At 32.2% G+C, this 22308-nt stretch overlaps 1 protein-coding gene across 3 annotated transcripts in view; it reads right to left on the bottom strand.

Annotated features, from left to right (window-relative positions):
- LOC127724676 (uncharacterized) overlaps positions 1-21927 on the bottom strand; it is a 109686-nt gene extending 87759 nt beyond the window's left edge. Inside the window, exons 1-3 of one of the 3 annotated variants that reach the window (XM_052231722.1) lie at positions 21719-21923; positions 2284-2354; positions 1617-1744 (exon numbers count right to left, since the gene is read on the bottom strand). In XM_052231722.1, the coding sequence (XP_052087682.1) occupies positions 1617-1735 (119 nt within the window). In that variant the 5' untranslated portion in view covers positions 1736-1744; positions 2284-2354; positions 21719-21923. Of the gene's footprint in view, positions 1-1616; positions 1745-2283; positions 2355-21718 lie in introns of all 3 variants that reach the window. The other 2 variants (XM_052231723.1, XM_052231721.1) reach the window with 2 other exon arrangements.
- Positions 21928-22308: the final 381 nt, after the last annotated feature.

The raw sequence follows: 22308 nt of genomic DNA on the forward strand, positions 1-22308 counted from the left end.
AAATTATTCACTCAAGGGGAAGCATTTTATGTCTCTCTCTGTAACGCGCCGTAAACTTAAGTTTTACGTAAGGAAACCTCCATTAAGTAAACTTTTATATGTATTGTTCATTCAGCTTGAACACTTCAATTACTCATTTATTATAACATTTCTTGCATAAATGTGTGATAGTTACCCCAAAAGTTTAATTTCTTGGCCTAAAAAGATGAAATTTTGAGGAAATGAGAGGTATAAATGAACCAAAAGGGACATTCTAATGAAGACAAAGAGATCCATTAGTGGTATTTATTGTATAAGAGTCATCTTTTGTTTCATACTCAACTGTTTGTAAAATTCCAGAAGAATGTAACCATTTTCACAATATATACTGTTTAAATGTTAACGCTTTTTAAGAAATATAATAACTTGAATCATGGACCTTATACTGCGGACCAAATAAGACCCTTGTCGCACCTACGCCACATATTATGTATTGTTTTATTTCAAAATGGTATCATACAATATATTACATCTGGTTTTTTTAATCAATTCAGATGAAAAGTAGTAAAGACTAGCCTAATAGCAATCGATTGTGTTGATATTGTTTCAATTAACTTCTTGGATTTAGACTTGGGAAAATGCTTACTATATAAGTTATCCTGTGTCGTATATAACATATTCAAATGAAAACAAAATCTTGTCAAAGACACCAGGCTTATAATTGTGTACGCCAGACAATAAGTATGACACTTGAGTATCAAAGAAACCTTTCAACGTCATTGTACAAAAAAAAATCGCTTATATATTCCGTTCTAAATATCTTTATTTTCAGCCAAAAATGACTATACAATTATATCCCAATGGTTGTTTATATTCTTTCTTATAGTCTTTGCAACTGTTCACCGTTAAAAAATATCTTTTTATTAAATAACAAAGGATAAAGTATGTTTTTTATCAAGTAGCTCGAAGTTATCTCTACGAAAAAAAAATGCCATACATTTCTTAGCTTTTACTGATTTTCATTTTTTTAATCGATTGCTGGTTTAGGTATGCTGAAAAATGGTCCAACAATCAAAAAGAAAGAATGTTTCAATCTGATGCAATAAAAGACTTCAAAATTCTCTTCCAATCCTGGTTATTGTTTATTTGAATATGAATGATTAAAAAAGACCGCGAATAACTTTACATGTAGATAGGCGACGCATATATTTTTAGCTATCAACATTGAATGACGGTGCGCGACATGTTCCTTTGTCATAAAGTCAAATATGCCAGTTTTGACGTTTTTGTGTACCACCATTAAAGACATTTCTGCACTAAACCGAACAGATTATTTCTATATAAATATAAAGCATTTTAATTAGTCTTTTAGTATCATTGGCTTATATCATACTTTCTTTTTTGTACGTTTTGAAATATAATTAGTTCAGTTTATGTTTACAAGATCACTCTCATTTATTATAAAGGGTACCTTGTATTTAGTATGTGTAAGTATGGTTTTTGTCTATTGTCTATTTCATAAGAAATGTTTAAACACACAATACAATACAATAAATGACAAGACATGTGACATTTAACAGAGACATTTAGGAAAAGAAAACATCAAATTTGATAGTTTTAAAAATAAATATACATACGTGAAATGTTTACACAATTTAATTGCAGATGGATCTAATTCAGTGTGTTTAAATTCACATTTCTCGCCGTTTCGGCATCCCGCTTTACTGTTGAAGTATTTGCAAACTGTTTCATCCATATTGCAGATCTGAGTGATTGAAAAATACTTTCATTGTCTTAACGTGCAAAATATTTACATCTCACTTCTAAGAAACAAGATAAAACAAGCGCCTTGGCAAACCAGAATCCCAATTATTTCAAGACAACACTATTGTTTTAAACTAAAGTGTACTGAACTTTTAAAATCGGGTCACTTTATATTTTGGAATATCGGCTGTATATTTTTTCTATGGTGTAAGGCCGTTCCAACTCATTTTCGTTTGATTCCAATTTGAACATACTGGTAACTAGGTGTTTCATTTCATATTAATCTAATGAATATTATCAGAATCATAGTTCAAACATTTTCTTAAAAGGAACCTACGCACTATCATTATGTTTCATTGTCCAAATTGATGTCGAAATCTAGAAAATGTCACCACTCTGATGTGGCCTTTTTTGTCTATGAATGTGAACGAATTTAAGGAATAAAATCGTCAAATGTTTTATTTCACAAACATTAGCCTCAACTCGAAACTATTCATCTTGAAAATTTGGAGTAGATAATAAGGCCTTTACTTAACTTACTTCTTAAGTACTGTTCTTTTTTTTTGCAGCTGTCTTAGTTCTTCTGAAGCATGGAAAAGCGTGTGATCAATCTGAATAAAAAGAATTATGAATGTGTGAAGGTTACTAGAATACGTCTTTAAAATCCAATGAAATGAAAATACGTATCAGTCGAGCTGCTATTACGTAATTAGAATATATTCCGAACCCGAAGAACAAAATAATAAAAGTCCAAAATATTGTGCCAAATCTGGCTAAATTAGTCCTTCTCAAAACTTTTAAAAGAGGCGAGGATACCAAGGGGACATTCAAATTCATAAGTCTAAGAGAAACCGACAACACCATGGCAAATATTAAAAATCAACGTAAAACAAAAAAGTTCACACAACACCATATAATAAACTGTAGACTGATCAACACCAACCGCACAGAAAACCTGCAGGGATGTGATAAGTATATTCTGTTTTAACTTTCGATTAAATATACTAAACTGTTGAGCCAGCAAATAAACAAATGCTAACTTTAAAACTGATTTGACTCCAGTTATCTTCAGTTGCGGACTTATTAAAGGCTACTTTATCGCCAATCATTACATAAATTATTGGTTTTTGTCTGCATTTCAATTATCTTAGAACTGATCATAGCTTTTAAATAGAAACTGTCACAAGTCATCTTTGACCAATCAAATTATCTGGTTGTCACGCTTATCCGATATTTTCAAATGATAAAAGGAAAAAATGAAAATGAAGACAAATGTGAGAATTTTTTGTTGTCTCTTCATTTGGAATTTGTCAAGACGTCATTAAGCTTTTTCGACAATTAAAAAGTGATTTTGCGCAAACAATGCTCCACTTTTTGGAGCAAGCTATTGCAGGGAAATGGTTTTAAGAATTTTCCCTTAAATAATATAATATTAAGAAGACATAGTAAGATTGATCAATGAGACAACATTCCACCACATTTAAAATTCCTTTTTCTACTTTAGATTTTAACTTATTACAATTGAATGATTTAACAGATGATTAACAAGTAATAAACTCACCAGCACATTACAACGATTATTAATTCAGATGAGCAATATATTTTAATCTGATCATTTATAATTGCATTGTGTTATTATCTAAGTTTGTTATCTTTATATGTAAATATGAAACAATATGACGACTCATAGATACGTGTATATATATAGAGAGAGATTTTGTTAAAATATACTTTTTCACTTTTTTAGTCTTTTGGAAAATGTTGTTTGTGCTGTATTTAGACCCCTCTACCAAGAAATTTGTTTTGCATGCACACGTATAAAAATTTCGGTTTTGTCCAACGCAATCATAGGTTTGAACGTTGTTTTTTATCTAGACTTGTTTTTTTTTTTTTTCGTTTTGGCTTGTATTATATTTGCCTTCAGGTTTATATGATCCGTTCATGCCATTTCGACTCTTCAAAATCCAAGAGTCTGTCTTAAATTGAGGTAAACTATATGGCCTTCAAAATACTGTTTCGTTTCCTAACATCACTGAAGAGACATTAATTGTCGAAATCCGGATATGGTGTACTAATTTGTGTACCTTTTGTTTGCTGTATACCATCTTTTCCGCAAGTTTATTGTTTTCTGTTTGGTATTAAATTATTAGTTCAAATCTATTTTGTTACATCTGGTGATCCGTTTATATGGCAATTGCCAATGATTAACAAGTAATATAGTTTTTATCAGCAGGGTTTAAGAACATCAGTTGTTCGAGCTGCTAGTCAAATGCGTTTTGTTAAAATAAACTTTTTCACTTTTTGGTCTTTTGGAAAATGTTGTTTGTGCTGTATTTAGACCCCTCTACCAAGAAATTTGTTTTGCATGCACACGTATAAAAATTGCGGTTTTTATCAAACGCAATCATAGGTTTGAACGTTGTTTTCAATTTAGACTTGTATATAGATATATGTTTATCAATAAAACGTAAGAGATGATTTGAATGTTCTCATTAAAATAGCAATATGTCCTTATAAGTTTTAAAAATTGAGAATGGAAACGGGGAATGTGTCAAAGTGACAACAACTAGTCTTAAGAGCAGAAAACAACTCAAGGCCACCAATGGGTCTTCAACACAGCGGTGAAAATCCCTCACTCGGAGGCGGGTTTTAGCTGGCCCCAAAACAAAAATGTATACTGGTTCAAATGGACGTCACACTAAATTCCGAAACATATAAATGAACCAAAATGAAAATAAAAAACACACAAGACTAACAAAGGCAGAAATGTTTGATTTTTGTGTTTAACGCCATTTCCACACTCTTGGCTATTTCAATAAGGCAACTCTGTATTGGTGAAAGAAGCCACGGTACCCGATTAGACACCAACGACATTCGACAGGAGGTCAAAATCTAATTCAATTGATATCAAAGTCGAATTCAACTTGCCACAAGTGGTAATTTCACCTACTAGTGTTTACAACCTAGCGATTGATGTAGACGAACAATTCTGACCACATGGTCACATCTCACAATTTACATATTGATGCAGAGTTTGACAGTTATCACTAAATCTTGCCTGTCAATACAGGACTCGAATTTGTAATCCACTCGCAGCAAACCACAAGTTTGTTGCAATCATATCTTAATTGACTAGGATTATCATTTTTAAAATATGGCTAAAGATAAAACATAGGAGTAAAATGTAAGTTTTGTCTATTATTTTGAAAACCATTATAGACCGAGAAAATCTGACGGAAGCAAAAATGGTCAGCATGTTGAGCTATACCAACTTTATACGTCAAAACTGTCACACGACTTCTTATGGGAAATGTTTCCCTTAAATGACAAATTTTACATTTTTTTTTTTCATTTTTGCCTATTATCGTGAAAACTAAATTCAGTAAAAAATCTCCCATTGACATGATTGACCTTGATGCATTTTTTATGTCTTGAATTAAATTTATACATGGTTTTCCTTTAGAAATCAGAAGCTTTCATATGTCATTCATTAAAGTCCAAATGTAGCCCCACCTTTTGCAACAATAGAAACATAGGGTCATGCGGCATTTTTGGGCATTCACATGGCCATGTTTTTAAACAAGGCAGATTCGCACTGAATTCCTATACTGACCCCAATTACTTTTCAACCCTGTAGTAAAAAAATAAAGTGCATTCAGCATTCATTTTTTTTTTTTTTTTTTTAACTCTAGCTTTCATCCATCTACCAAAAAATATTTATAACAAACATTAACTACCAATCAGAAGAGCACAGGTCTTCAGCGTTATACAGAAAGTTCTCCCCCAACTGGGCGGTCCCTGATGACGTATATTTATTTACTGAATTTACGCCCATAAGGGACATTTTTTCCTCATTTCCTATTTTTTTTTTGTATTGATCATGTAATTTATCCAATTTTCAAGTTTCAGTTTAATTACAAGATTCATAAATGCTAAATTTATAAAGATAGAGGAAAATTTATACTAAAGCCCATACTGCGGCCAATGTGTATTTTGTATATAAAGTTGCACATCGACTGTTTTCAAAAGAATGATGTAAAATAATATACTCAATAAATATGAATTGTTTTATGTGTTTGCTTTGACCAATATTGCAAGTACATCTAAGAACTAAAGTATTGATGTACTTTAAGTTAAATTTTGCCTGATATGGAAGTATTTGAATATATGCACTGAAAATGACTCCCAAGAGGCTTTTCAAAGGCTTTTTAAGCAGTTTCATATCCAAAAAAACAACAATTATGTTTCATTTTACTACATCTGTGTTTTAATTACTTGTAAATTTCAAAAACTGTAATTTACAAACATTCTGCAGAAATTCATGTTAACCCAACATCAGGATGGTTTCTTCGCCAAAACTTGACAGCCAATACAGAAGAAGAAAATGTGCCAAATATGAAAAAATTAGACTGAGTATGACCAAACTTTGCATTTGAAAGATTAAAGTAACAATTTAGAATATTTGAAAGCAATCATTTAGCATGGCAATCCAAATACAAACATTCCAACACCAGTTTGATAGAAGAAGGTCATCTAATCCTGGAAAGATGTCCAAAATGATTTTAAATTAAAGAAACGTAATGAATTATTAAAAAAAATGAATATCTTCATTCGGTCAGATTAATCGAGTGTTAAAATAGTTTAAATAGTGCTTAATAACAACTTGATCTGCAACTTTACATGGGGAACACTACTAAAAAAACACTTTTCAAAGGGAGGTGATTCTGATTTTGTATATGATTTTAAACTTTATTAGAAGAAATATGTGCAAAATTTGATGTAAAATGGGGAGAATATTTATGTCTTTCATCAATTTTATAACTCTAAAGAGTAATATCTAGTGTTTCTTTCAATCTGGACACAAAACTGATTTTTCCCATATACCCCATGCTTCCTCCCACTGTATACTCAGTGCATCCTTGCCAGCCGCATTTAAACATAGAATTTTGTATAAAAATAACTTTAACTGGTTCCAAAAGGCTTCCATTTCATTAATATTTACAGGAAATTAGCTATGGATTTTTGTGTGGCCTTGAAAATGTACAGTGACAGAGTGCATATTTTCCTATATGGGAAAATTCAGTAAAAAATCTCCTATTGACCTTAATGCAAATCTATGTCTTGAATTAATTTTATACCTGGTTTACCTTTAGAAATCAGAAGCTTTCATATATAATTCATTAAAATACAAATGTAGCCCAATCTTTTGCAACAATAAAAAAATAGGGTCATGCGGCATTTTTGGGTATTCACATGGCCTTGTTTACAAACACGGTTGATACGCACTGAATTCCTGTACTGATCCCATTACTTTTCAACCCTGTAGTAAAACAATTAAGTGCATTCAGCATTCATTTTGTAAATTTTTTTTAACTCTAGCTTTCATCCATCTACCAAAAAATATTTATTACAAACATTATCTACCAATCAGAAGAGCACAGGTCTTCAGCGTTTTACAGAAAGCTCTCCCCCAAACTGGGCGGTCCCTGATGACGTATATTTGGTTACTGCATTAACTTCTTTAATTGACCTTTTTTCCTCATTTTCTTTTTTTTTTTGTATTGATCATGTAATTTGTCCAATTTTCATGTTCCAGTTTCAATACAAGATTCTTAAATACCGAATTTGTAAAGAAAGAGGAAAATTTATACTACAGCCCATACTGCGCCCAATGTGTATTTTGTATATAAAGTTGCACATCGACTGTTTTCAAAAGTATGATGTAAAATAATATACTCAATAAAAATGACTTGTTTAATGTGTTTGCTTTGACCAGTATTGCAAGTACATCTGAGAACTAAAGTATTGATGTACTTGTAGTTAAATTTTGCCTTATATGGAAGTATTTGATTACTAGTATATACTCTGAAAATGACCATAAGAGGCATTTTAAAGGCTTTTTAAGCAGTTTCATACCCAAAAAAAAACAACAATTGTGTTTCATTTTACTAAATCTGTGTTTTAATTACTTGTAAATTTTAAAAAGTGTCAATTACAAACATTCTGCTGAAATTTCTGTTAACCCAACATCAGGATGGTTTCTTCGCCAAAAGTTGACAGCCAAAACGGAAGAAGTAAAATGTGCCAAATATGAAAAAATAAGACTGAGTATGACCAAACTTTGCATTTGAAAGATTAAAGTAACAATTTAGAATATTTAAAAGCAATCATTTAACATGGCAATCCAAATACAAACATTCCAACACCAGTTTTATAAATGAAGGGTACCTTATCCTGAAAAGATGTCCAGAATGTTTTTAGATTAAAGAAACGCAACGAATTATTAAAATAAATGAATATCTTCATTCTTTCAGACTATTCGAGTGTTAAAATGCTTTTAAAAGTGCTTGATAACAAATTGATCTGCATTTATACATGGGGAACACTGCTAAAACAATTTGTCAAAGGGAGGTAATTCTGATTTTGAATATGATTTTACACATTATAAGAAGAAATATGTACAAAATTTGATGTAAAATGGGGAGAATATTTATGTCTTTCATCAATTTTTAACTCTAAAGAGAATTTCTATTGTTTCTTTCAATCTGGACACAAAACTGATTTTTCTCATATACCCCATGCTTCCTCCCACTATATACTCAGTGCATCCTTGCCAGCCGCAGTTAAACATAGAATTTTGTATAAAAAATAAATTTAACTGGTTCCAAAAGGCTTCCATTGCAATAATATTTACAGGAAATGAGCTTTGTGATTTGTGTGAGGCCTTGAAAAAGTACAGTGACAGAGTGCATATTTTCCTATAAGGTAAATTCAGTAAATAATCTCCCATTGACTTTAATGCAAATCTATGTCTTGAATTATATTCAGACCTGGTTGACCTTAAGAAATCAGAAACTTTCATATATCATTCAATAAAGTACAAATGTAGCCCCATCTTTTGCAACAATAAAAACATAGGGTCATGCGGCATTTTTGGGCATTCACATGGCCAGGTTTACAAACACGGTAGATTCACACTGAATTCCTATACTGACCCCCATTACTTTTCAACCCTGTAGTTAAAAAAAATTAAGTGCATTCAGCATTCATTTTGTAATTTTTTTTAACTCTAGCTTTCATCCATCTACCAAAAAATATTTATTACAAACATTATCTACCAAACAGAAGAGCACAGGTCTTCAGCGTTATACAGAAAGCTCTTCCTGAAATGGGCGGTCCCTGGTGACGTATATTTATTTACTGAATTTCAACCGATAAGGGACCTTTTTACCTCATTTCCTCTTTTTTTTGTATTGATCATGTAATTTATCCAATTTTCAAGTTCCAGTTTCACTACAAGATTCATAAATGCTGAATTTGTAAAGATAGAGGAAAATTTATACTAAAGCTCATACTGCGGCCAATATGTATTTTGTATATAAAGTTGTACATTGACTGTTTTCAAAAGAATGATGTAAAATAATATACCCAATAAATATGAATTGTTTAATGTGTTTGCTTTGACCAGTATTGCAAGTACATCTAAGAACTAAAGTATTAATGTTCTTTTAGTTAAAGTTTGCCTTATATGGAAGTATTTGATTATATACCCTGAACATACCCCCCGGAGAGGCTTTTCAAAGGCTTTTTAAGCAGTTTCATACCCCAAAAAACAATAATTATGTTTCATTTTACTAAATCTGTGTTTTAATTACTTGTAAATTTCAAAAACTGTCAATTACAAACATTCTGCAGAAATTCCTGTTAACTGAACATCAGGATGGTTTCTTCGCCAAGACTTGATAGCCAAAACGGAGGAAGTAAAATGAGCCAAATATAAAAAAATAAGACTGGGTATGACCAAACTTTGCATTTGAAAGATTAAAGTAACAATTTAGAATATTTGAAAGCAATCATTTAGCATGGCAATCCAAATACAAACAATTTCATCACCAGTTTGATAGATGAAGGTCATCTAAACCTGAAAAGATGTCCAGAATGTATTTTAATTAAAGAAACGCAATGAATTTAAAAAAAAAAAATATCTTCAATCGGTCAGATTATTCGAGTGTTAAAATACTTAAAAAAGTGCTTAATAACAACGAAATCTGCAACTTTACATTGGGAACACTGCTAAAAGAAACACTTTGTCAAAGGGAGGTAATTAGGAATCTGCGTATGATTTTACACATTATTAGGAGAAACATGTGCAAAATTTGATGTAAAATGAGGAGAATATTTATGTCTTTCATCAAATTTTTAACTCTAAAGTGTAATTTCTATTGTTTGATTCAAGCTGGACATAACACTGATTTTTCCCATATACCCATGCTTCCTCCCACTGTATACTCAGTGCATCCTTGTCAGCCGCAGTTAAACATAGAATTTCGCATGAAAAACAGTTTTAACTGGTTCCAAAAAGCTTCCATTGCATTAAAATTTACAGGAAATGAGCTTTGTGATTTTTGTGTGGCCTTGAAAAGTACAGTGACAAAGTGTATATTTTCCTATAGGGTAAATTCAGTAAAAAATCTCCCATTGACTTTACTGCATTTTTTATGTCTTGAATTAAATTTATACATGGTTTTACCTTTAGAAATCAGAAGCTTTCATATATCATTAATTAAAAGTACAAATGTAGCCCCATCTTTTGCAACAATAAAAACATAGGATCATGCGGCATTTTTGGGCATTCACATGGCCTTGTTTAAAAACACGGTAGATTCGCACTGAATTCCTATACTGACTCCCATTACTTTTCAACCCTGTAGTAAAAAAAATAAGTGCATTCAGCATTCATTTTGTCTTTTTTTTAACTCTAGCTTTCATCCATCTACCAAAAAATATTTATTACAAACATTATCTACCAATCAGAACAGCACAGGTCTTCAGCGTTATACAGAAAGCTCTCCCCCAAACTGAGCAGTCTCTGATGACGTATATTTATTTACTAAATTTACTCCAATAGACAGAAAGAAACTTTAGATTGCAAAATTGATCAGCAAGACAAGATCTATAAATAAGTTTGATGGTCAAAATCGTCAGTCGACTCCTTACTAGAGTTATTGCCCTCTGATGACGATTTTTTCCATTTTTTTTTGCGTTTTTGTTTTATATCTAAAAATTGTTATAGATAGATAAACTTTAATAAGCCAAAATGATCAGCAAGACAATATGGAGGAATTCGTCCGACATCTCCTTCTTGGAGCAATTGCCCTTTAATGACGATTTTTACGATTTTTTCGCGTTGTGCCTTATATGATAAAAATTAAAATAGATAAACAGACACTTTAATATATCACAAAAATTATCAGCAAGGCAAGGTTTACTAACAAGTCAATTTTTGCCGATACAGTTAGTAGACTGTCACTTGATTTGACTCATAAATCATGTCAATACCGAAGTACTGACTACTGAGCTGATGATACCTTCGGGGAGTGATAGTCCACCAGCAGAGGTATCGACCCAGTGATGTAAAAAATTGAAAACAACACGTTTAATAATTTCATGCGTCCGAAGCGCTTTTCTGGATTTACCTTCATCAGGAACGCTCAAAGTCAAACATTTGAAATCCGAGGGATGTATAAGTACCGAAACAGATGAAGAGCTATATGACAAAAATACCTAAAACAAATAGCCAAATCAATCTAAGGTCAACTTTGCCTGAGGGAGTTGAAACCTTAGTTTCTTTATAATTTCAAGATTTATAAACGGGCAATTTTAGAAAAGTTTGTTATAAATCATGTCAATACCGAAGTACTGACTACTGAGCTGATGATACCCTCGGGGACTGATAGTCCACCAGCAGAGGTATCAACCCAGTGATTTAAAAAATTGAAAACAACACGTTTAATAATTTCATGCGTCCGAAGCGCTTTTCTGGATTTACCTTCATCAGGAACGCTCAAAGCCAAACATTTGAAATCCGAGGGATGTATAAGTACTATTTTCAAATACTTTCGAATATTTCGTTTTCTCATTGGAAAATAGATAAGAATGCCTGTTTTCAACGTATATAACACGAAAACAGTAACAATTTTCTGACTCCAAGCCGACATGAAGAAAGTTTGCCAACAATTATCAGAATTTGACGAGCTACAACGGAATTGAAATTGTGATAAAATCAAAATACAAAATATCCTTGTTAGGTTATTTACTGTGTATATGAGATGGATAAAGACCGAACATTACATGTAAATGGACGCAAAAACAATCATTTAAACCTACAAAAGAGGGACGAAAGATACCAGAGGGACAGTCAAACTCATAGATCAAAAACAAACTGACAACGCCATGGCCAAAAATAAAAAGACAAACAGACAAATAGTACAGATGACACAACATAAAAAACCAAAGACTTAGCAACACGAACCCCACCAAAAACTTGGGGTGATCTCAGGTGCTTCGGAAGGGTAAGCAGATCCTGCTCCACATGTGGCACCCGTCGTGTTGCTTATGTTATTACAAATCCGGTAAATAGTCTAATTCGGTAAGTCACATTCGTGAAAAGGGAGGGTAATGTAGTTACGACATAAGGAACATATCCGATATCATCTGTGAAACGGTTATTCCATAACGGTCAACCAACTCGTGATGGCGTCCGTAAAATTTACGAAGGGATGACTTCAACTTCAACATGTTTACCAGTAAGTTCTGTTTAAGATATACTTTTTAATCAGTGTCCTCATGATAAATATGTGGTCAACTAATCCGAAATTACTAGCACATTTAACTTACATGGAAAATAATTATGAAGGCTATCATTTAGAATGTTATTAAATAAATTGCTAACTAATTATAAGCTAGTTGAATGTATTGCAATATCTCTACATTTTTAATCCCGATTTAAATATTGGTAAAATGTACCCTGTTTTACAAGTTTTGGATCAAACCCTTGTGCTGGGTTTGTTGCTAGTGCTGTGTGTATGGAGGAGAATGTGTCCGTCCCTGTGCTTGTGGTGTATGCCTTTATATTTTACAGTTATAAGTTGGGTTTTTTTTCTGTGAGTAATCAATACACATCTACTAATTTTCATATTGATTGCAGACTTCGTTGATCGGGGTAAGTGGATGCAGTGGAATGTGTACCCATGCTTGTGGTGTATACTCTTATACTTTAAAGTTATGGGTTTTTTTGCTTGTGAGAGAGCTGTCTTTTATATTGGCAAGATGTAAAATTTACCCTTGGATTATCAAAATGTGCCACAGGTCAGTATATGAATTCGCCTTGAAATCCACATTTCAAATAAATCTTTATCGCTAGAACAAGACTTCGTACCCTTAATTAACCGTAACTTCAAACCCCTCAAGTACAAGGACATGATCATTAAAATCCTCATCGTATTTACTTAAAAAGTCTACAAATCCTAGCATCAAAATCCCCTAAAATTATAACCTGATCTCTATCTCGACCTAAAATATCAGAGTCATAGTCTTCATAAAAAGAGGAATAAATCGGGGTCATGCATGCAAAACATCGTGATATAAACCAAACCATATTGTTAGATTTCGCTTAAAGTAGGTGCTTCGAATAGGAAATGTTTTATTGTAATAAAGAAAAGTAGTAAGGCAAAAAATAAAAGCATATTTACGTTCAAGGGAACGTACAAAGTAAACTTCTGGTTTTTTTTCCATTGTATATGGCCGATGAATTCTGACTAGACGGAAAAAGGTGAAAAGGTAAATGAACCTTTCCTTGATGTAAAAAATGAGATGTGGTCAGATTGATATAAAAGAACTATCCATCCGAGACCAAATGACGTGGGCAACGACATATGTGCTCTACCGAGGCAGAAGTCTGTAATTCAGTGGTTGTCGTTGTTGTCTGTCATCATAACATAAACAAAATTATTTATTGTTTTATCCTAAATCTGGCCGTTGGTTTCCTTGTTAATATTGTTTTACATTTTGTAATGTTGGTGCGTTTAATAGTTTACTATGCGGATTAGGTTTTGTTCATTGATAAGGGCCGTACAATGTCCAAAAGTTGCGAACATACACGTTATTTGGTTTTTGGTTGATAGTTTGTTCATTGGTTATTCTACCACATCTTCATATTTTTCAATAAACCAAACAATCAGTTTCTTTATATGTAGTTATGAAAAAGTTGTTCGTAATTTACAATCTGTAATTTATATTTTGTTTAACTAAAGCAGAAGATAACTATAACCAGATATTTGTACAATGATCATTACTTTATATAAGATGACATATGTATGCAGACAGCTTATTGAATTTTAAAGTCACTTGTTGTTTGCTTGACCTTGAAACTATCAAGTTATTTAATATGCCAAATATTTGTCAAAAGTATCAGTGCTAATATCTTTTTAAATCTCAATTTACCCTCAATAATATGAGAGTCAAAATTTTGTAAGGAAGCTGAATATTTCATATTATGTAACATGCAAGACCGATATAGGAATTTGATAATTTTGCATCCATGAATTAATTGTCAACCATCCTTAACGTATTATTTTTAACAAACAAGGAAAGTCTGATGCGAAAATTAAAAAAAAAAAGGATGTAAATAATATTTTCATAAATTTGAAAATATAAGCGGACCATATCTAAAAGTGCTATTCCTAGGAAATAAGCGTTTGTAACTTTATCTCTGATTTTTCGTGGTCTGTTATTATGTACATATCATTCTGTAGTTTAGATAAGAGATGTAACTTCCATACGTTCAATTTGGAGTCTTTTGTATTGTGTTGGGAGCAAATTATTAATAAAACGGTCAAATACCTTGAACTTTATACGGTTACATCGAACTTTCTATGATTACTTCGAACTTTCAAAAAGAAAAGAATTTTAAACAGAATCGAATCCTTGGTCGGAACTATTGACATTCTAAATTGACAGGCACTCAAATGACAAAAACAACACATATGTAGCTATTGATATTTTAAAGAAGTAAAAGATGCCGACACGTTTTGTCAAATATTTGATAAAACCCTTTGTCCGTATTATGCGAATGCATTTTCGCTTAATCAATATTTGAAGCAAATGTTATCACATTCATTGTTATCAAGGGTTTTCCTACTTAATACGTACGTAAGTTACACGAATATTACCGAGGTTAACTGTAGATCATCTTAAATCATTTGTAATCTGTTTATTTCCGTTTTGAATTTTCCATTGAGTTCGGTATTTTTGTTATTTTACTTTTTTTATACTAGTATATGAAAAAGGATTTAAAAAGATATCAAAAATCAATTATATCTTTTTGCGGAAGTACTTGATTGTATAATATGTTATTTTTTGTGTCCTGTGTCTATACAAATTGCATTCGGTGTCTGTTGATTTTTTTCTAGGCATGAGTCATGTTAGTCAGGACATATTAACTGTGCAATTTTCAAGTATCATACTGACCGAGTCAAATGACTGAATTCTCTATCAAGTTTAAAAGACAGGAAGTGTAATTTTGCAACCTCTTTCAATTGATTGTATTACGTTTAGTGAACAAAACAAACAAATAAAATATGAAAAACACTATGCAATTAGCAATGGATAGGGAGTATATGTCTCCCAGTTGATACGATATTCCAGGGCTTGTATTTCCTATCATGATTTCCTTGATAGATGGTTGCTGCTCACAAGGGAGCTATTAAACCAAGAGTTCCAAGTGGTGAAGTTGAAATCATCCCTTCGTAAGTTTTAAATTTATACGGACGCCATCACGAGTTGGTCGACCATTATGGAATGTCCGTTTCACAGATGATAGCGGATATGTTCCTAATGTCGAAACTACAATCCCGTCCCCTTTTCCCGAATGTGACCTACCAAAATATTACCGGGTTTGTACTTACATGAGCAACACGACGGGTGCCACATGTGGAGCAGGATCTGATTACCCTTCTGGAGCACCTGCGATCACCCCCAGATTTTGGTGGGGTTCGTGTTGCTCAGTCTTTAGGTCTCTATGTTGTGTTTTCTGTATACGTACTATTGTTTGTCTGTTGGTCTTTTTCTTATTTTGTCAGTTTATTTTCAACTTATGAGTTTGCCTCTGGTATATTTCGCCTCTCTTTAACAGAAAGGATACTGAACACCAGTAAAAAAAAATCCGATTTATCAGAACCTAATACAAAAATCAAAGGATAAATGTGAGAATTTTGATATAAAGGATTTAAAAAGGACACGTTTCAAGCATGCACAAAACAATAGCCATAATAAAACCCATCTAAGTATGACGTTAGATTTAATCTACAATACCACTTTAACTTGTATATAGTCAATTAAGCAAAATAAACCAATTTGATCTAATGCCTTTGAATGGGTATAGAAATCATAACAAAGAGTCTATAGAAACAAACTCGAACTAGCCTGACAGACTTTTAAAATAATTATTTACACATCAGAAATATTTAGATTCTTTATATGTGTAAGATTTTTCACAATATTTAATAATGCCTATTTAAATAGTTATAATAGCAGAAGTCAGAAAAACATAATGTAGGTACAAAGTGCCCGCGTCAGTGTTACAGTTTTAATATACAGGTCCGATCAAAATTTCAAACCATATATGTATCAGAACAGATTAAATTCCATATCTTTATAAAAAACTTTTGAATTCCGTAGGCTGATTACATTTATCAAAGATAACTGAAAATATGAGGCATTTACTATTCATACGTTATTGTTATCTATCACTGATACCAGCTTATATCATGTTGATTTAATTACGTAATATTGTTCATTGTTACAATCAAAATATTCAAATAGACACACATTAATTCTAACACGTTTTAAAATAATATCACTTTTCAACGTGTTTATATTGTTTCTCTATTTTGCAATGAGATTGTGTGGCAATTCATAACAATATTTGATCAGTTTCTCATCCATTTATATATTTATAATGTCTTTCTAAAGCGGGAGGTTAGGCTAGCCATAAAACCAGGTTCAACCCACCATTTGTTCTTAAAATGTCCTGTACCAAGTCAGGAATATGGCAGTTGTTATCAAATAATCCGTTTCTATGTATGTTGGCGTTTGTTTTTGATGCAGTTCAATGTTTCTGTTGTTCGTTGTTTTCCTCTTTTATATAGTTGATATGTTTCCCTCGGTTTTAGTTTGTAACCCGGATCTGTTTTCTCTTAATGGATTTATGACTTTTGAATAGCCTTACACTACTGTTGCCTTTATTTATTATCATATAAATAAGAAAATTGTGGTATGAGTGCCAATGAGACAACTATCCGTCCAAGTCACAATGTGTAAAAAGTAAACAATTATAGGTCAAAGTACGGCCTTCAACACGGAGCTTTTGCTCACACCGAACAGCAAGCTATAAAGAGTCCCAAACTGAATAGTGTAAAACAATTCAAACAGGAAAACCAACGGTATAATCTATATAAAAAACGAGAAACGAGAAACACTTATGAACCACACCAACAGACGACAACCACTGAACAACAGGCTCCTGACTTAGGACAGGTGAATAAAAATTATCTATATATAACACGCAGTTGTGTTCCTCAATGTATAGATGTAGCATGATCTAAGAAATCCTTTAGTTCAAACCGGGGAAAGGGGCCTTCTTCATTTTATAATGAGGTGTAAACATTTGCTCTGATCTCGAACCCCACTGTTAATTTGAAATGAAGTTTAATAATAAAAGCTATGATCCTTAGCTTTTGTTTTTTTTTTTATTTGCGTGTCTCGGTTTTCAATATGAATCAATATAATAGTTCCGATCCTTTCTTTTCCGTGGTAAGGGAACGTATTCTATGTCAAGGCTTAACTCGTGAGTAATTTTTAAATAATTTCCTCATTACATCAAAACATCAAAGGTGCAATACAATGATAAAACGGAACATTTTGAGAGAATCTTGATTTTTATTCAGAGCCAAGGAAACAAGAAAGATGCAGTTTTCGGTGTTAAAAAGGCTGTAGTCATTTTTGCTATTTTAGCTGCTTTTTGTCTTTGAGTTGGACATATCTGTACGCTTTAACTTCATTGAATTCCTTTTACCTATCAATTAACAATGTATCCCCTTGTGTAATGTTCTAGTATTGCATCATTTAAATAATGCAAAAAACTAAAGATGACGAACTGGCTCTCCCTTTTAGTGTATACCCAAATTCCGTATGTCCACTTGCAACCAACGTTATATTGCTAGGTCTGCCATTTGCGTCACGAAATATCTTTCCAAATTACTAACATCTATTTTATCAGCAATCAAAACCGAGTTTTATTGTTAAAACTACCTTCTCTAGAGGATGTATGAATCAGATGTGGAAGCTTAATAATTCAAAAGATCATTTCCTTGGAAGTTGTTGAAGAACTGACAGTTCTAACATTTTTAATTTCACTTTTTAATATCTTCATAGTGTGTGAATGTCAAACAGTGAAAGCCTTAAAGGTCGTTTTTCGTTTAATTCCCTGAAGGTTGTCAATTTTAACCATCTACTAAAACTATTAAGCAATTGATAACAATAAAATTTTGTTTTATGTACCATTGATGAATTCTTTATACACAGTAGACTTAAATTTTGAACTCCATTTTTCTCCATAGTTAGTAAGCGATCGATATGTAATACATCTCATTTTGAAAGGATCCTCATTAATTTTTTGGGGATACAGAAAACAAATATTTTAAAAAATGGTATAGATATATTAGTATCTACACAATGTTTCTTCTATAACCATACATGTATAAGGACATTATTATTTTCATACCTGTATAACATGTTACCGGTATTAAATTCCATACGCTGATTACAGTTTTTAACAAAGATAACTGAAAATGCTTCATTTTGAACCCCCCCCCCCCCCCCACCAGACTGTGACTTCGAGATGAAATACAATAATAATATAAGTCCTGTTCCTTTGTTTTCTTTCAAGTGCGTGTAGGGGTTTTGTTATGAATCTAAAAAAAAAGTTCTATTCCCTTATAGGGTAATACATCCTTTGGTCAGACACAACCCTTTAGTCATTTCTAAATCATTTCCTCATTACAACAAATATGTAATACTCGAATAAATATATTTGCATCTAAAATTTTGAGACGATAATCTATTATTTTATTAGTGCCTTAGGTGATCTTACGTATCACTATTTCACTATTTCAACCTATTTTGATATGACACACATGTCTTTGGAATTCTGAATAACGTAATAAGAGTGTGCGAAAATATTAAGTTTTGTTATGCACGTGTTTGTATTTGTTTGTCGTCCGACGAAATCAGAAATCACCAAAACAAAGACACGTGGTATAAAGACATTATAGCGTATCTTTAAACTGGAGTACTACCAGATAATCAAAATCTTAGCAGAAACATTCTTATTACGCACACGTTTTATGTACTAGACAATGATATGTTATTTCACTTGTATACTCAAGACAAGAAACGATTAAGGAACTCTGAAATACGAATGCAAACAAATTTGTGAAAACTGTATTAGAAGAAACACAAAACTCTTTATTGACAGGAAATCACATGGGAATCAATCGTACTATTTCAAAAACATGTTTACGATATTACTGGCCGACATTTAATTCAGATGTTGTTGACTGGGTAAAGTCATGTACATTATGCAGTCAGAGAAATAGGCCCATACAAAAACAAAAGCGAAACTAATCCCCATGCCGGTTCCAAGTGAGCCATTTCAAGTGGTTAGTACTGACATTTTAGACCCGTTTCGACCAACAAAGGTTAGCGGTAATAATTATGTGTTGGTTTTCATATGCTATATGACGAAATATGTAGAACTTATTCCAGTTAAGGATATCAGAGCAGTGACTGGCGCAGATGCATTCCTCAAAATTATAATTTGTCGACATGGAATATGCAAAACTTTCCATTCAGACCTTGGCAGTAATTACTTATTAAACATCGTCCGTAAAACTTGTAATTTATAGGACGTCAAGAAAACACAGACCACAAGCTTTCGTCCAGAATGCAACAGACAGAGCCAGAGAATGATGTCCACAATTTTAAGTTCTATATCAAAAAGGAATTGATGGCGATGAAGACAACAGGGACAGATTTTTACCCTATATTCAGTTTTCTTATAACAGCAGCCCATGTTTGGATAGTACAGAATACACACCGTCGAATTCTTTTTATTGCATGGACGCTATCCTAGGATATTATTAGACGTAAATGTCAACAACTTTGACATTTCCGTCAAGTGCCGAGATTACATTATTTATTTACTAGAAGGACTCGAGAAAGCACGAGAAACTGCAGAAGAAACATTAAAGGAAATAAAAAAAGTGATGGAAAAAAAAAGGCAAATAAAAGGACTCACGGACAAGATTTTACAGTTGGCGATGTAGTTTATGTTAACCGTCCTGTGGTCATCCCGGGAACACACCGAAAACTTCTTCAAACTCGGGTTGGATCATTTTACATCTCTCATAAACTATCCCCTATCCATGTTAAGATTAGGAGAAAGTCTGATCGGAAATTGATTATATGAGGGGAAATTGATTGAAACAGGGTTCATGTTAATAGGTTAAAACATGGGTTTCTATGGAAAGACAGGCCCATCGACCCCGAACCACCCCTAGGTGTTGATGCAATAGAACCCGTTATTTTAGGTGATGAAGAGATTCCTGCCAATACTTGTTCCCAAGACAATAGAACAGATACACACACATCATCTCAAAGTAGTGGCATTGTTTTCAATAAAGATTATAATTATACTGTTTATGAAATTGAAAAGATTTTGAGGAAGAAATTTGTGAAAGGTAAATGGTTTTACAAAGTGAAGTGGAGAAATTTTGATGCAAAACATAATTCTTGGGTAGAATTTACTGATTTAAATCAATCATGTCAAGATTATGTTACTTCCATGCGTACAAAGATTTAAATGATAGAGTAGTCAAAAGCAATGATATGTTAGCGCTATATTTTTAAAAAGTATAATGTTACCAGTGAATACACTGTCTATACCATTATGATTTTTTTTGTGTCATATACATTAATTTTATGTTTATTTTGTATGTTTCACTTGCATATTTTAGCACTAGCGTATTTAATAGATAATCATTATTTTCGTTTTTAATTAATAACACGTAAATGATAAACGTTTTAAAATTCACACAAAATTATCTATATTCTCATTGACTGAAAATAAATTTCTCACATATCAATTACCTGATCACCCATTGTTGCGAGTAAATTTTGTGAAAGTTGTATTCATGATATCACTTGTTTACATGAAACATCGATTTGAGTTATTTCTAATATAAAGTTGAATTATGAACAATAGTTCCCCAATGATATAAGACGCTATGTAACAATAACAAGAAAACGACGCTTTTTCATTCTGAAAAAAAATCATTATAATTATAGTCTTTTTTGTTATTTTAACTGTTTTATACCCTTGAGGTGTACATTTCTGTCCAGTTTAAATACCATGAATTCATTTTTCCTATCAATAACCCATTTACCCCCTTATTAGCATTGCATCAGACTGAGTTAAGTTATGCAAAACAGTACCAAATAAATATTTCTCATAATACTGTTATTAGTCATTACGTCTTTAAAACTGCGTATCATCGATTTCAATTTAGTTTTACTGCCTCTATTTGTTAAAACCCCAACAGTTGCTCAACATTAAATCATGTTTCTAATTGACTTCTACGGATTTAGAATTTTAAGCTTAAAGGCCAATTGAAAAAAAGTTCAACTTGATTTCATAAAGAAAAGCTAATGTCAACGCACCGAAAAAAAAACGCTATTTTTAGGACAAGCAAAATCATAAGTTTTTCAATACCGCTTTGTTTCAAACAAAATGTTATCTGCGACTGACATCGTTAAGAAGCGCAATTGATCTATTGACAAAATAAATTATGTGATTTCTTTCTCTTTTTGATTTGTTTTTTACCTTTTTCACTTTTGTATTTGTATTCCTCGAAGTGAACCGTGCGTTAATTTGTAAGTCTTTTATCTGTGTTCAAGTATTGTCATAGTTTTATGTAGGGTGTTTCTTGGAGATGGACTTTATGATTAGGGATTTGATGGAAACATATAGTACCTAAGGTTCTTAGTTGGTTATCTTAATGATGTTATATTGACTGACCTGTGTGTAAAAGTTAAAATAACAATGAAATCGTCCCTATCTTATACGCTGTACTGACATAGTCCACATATCTTGTTAATCATAATCATTAATGTAACACTATTTACTTCCCGTTTGTGTTCATTTTTCTGACTCAGTCAGTATAATTTCGGTGTGTGACCGATTTACAAAAGACGCTTCACTATGGTAACGGGATGCATGATGTCACAAATCTTTACTCTGGTTGGTCGAAATAACGGAATTGAACAAAAACCAACAAAAGAAGGTATATGCTACAATAAAAGGAAAATATTACGGACATAAAATCAAACTTAAAAATGAAATTATCCAGCTAAATAAAAATGTATTCAGGTAAAGTAGGTGTCATTATCACCTCGGGTTGGCAAAAAACCGGATTTTATGAGTATTGCCCAGGCCATTTTGTTTGGAGGAGGGAATTTTCGACAAAGGTCAAACGGAGGTCAATACAACTAATAAACAGTTGCACACGATATTTGTATTGTCAGCTAATTAATTATAACTCCCACATCAAGATTGTGATGAATACTTCAATTAAGAAACGTTTTTAATTGAATTGGGTATGTCATTAG

The sequence above is a fragment of the Mytilus californianus genome, unplaced genomic scaffold (genome assembly GCF_021869535.1).
Source record: "Mytilus californianus isolate M0D057914Y unplaced genomic scaffold, xbMytCali1.0.p SCAF_14, whole genome shotgun sequence".
In the NCBI taxonomy this organism is placed as follows: domain Eukaryota; kingdom Metazoa; phylum Mollusca; class Bivalvia; order Mytilida; family Mytilidae; genus Mytilus; species Mytilus californianus.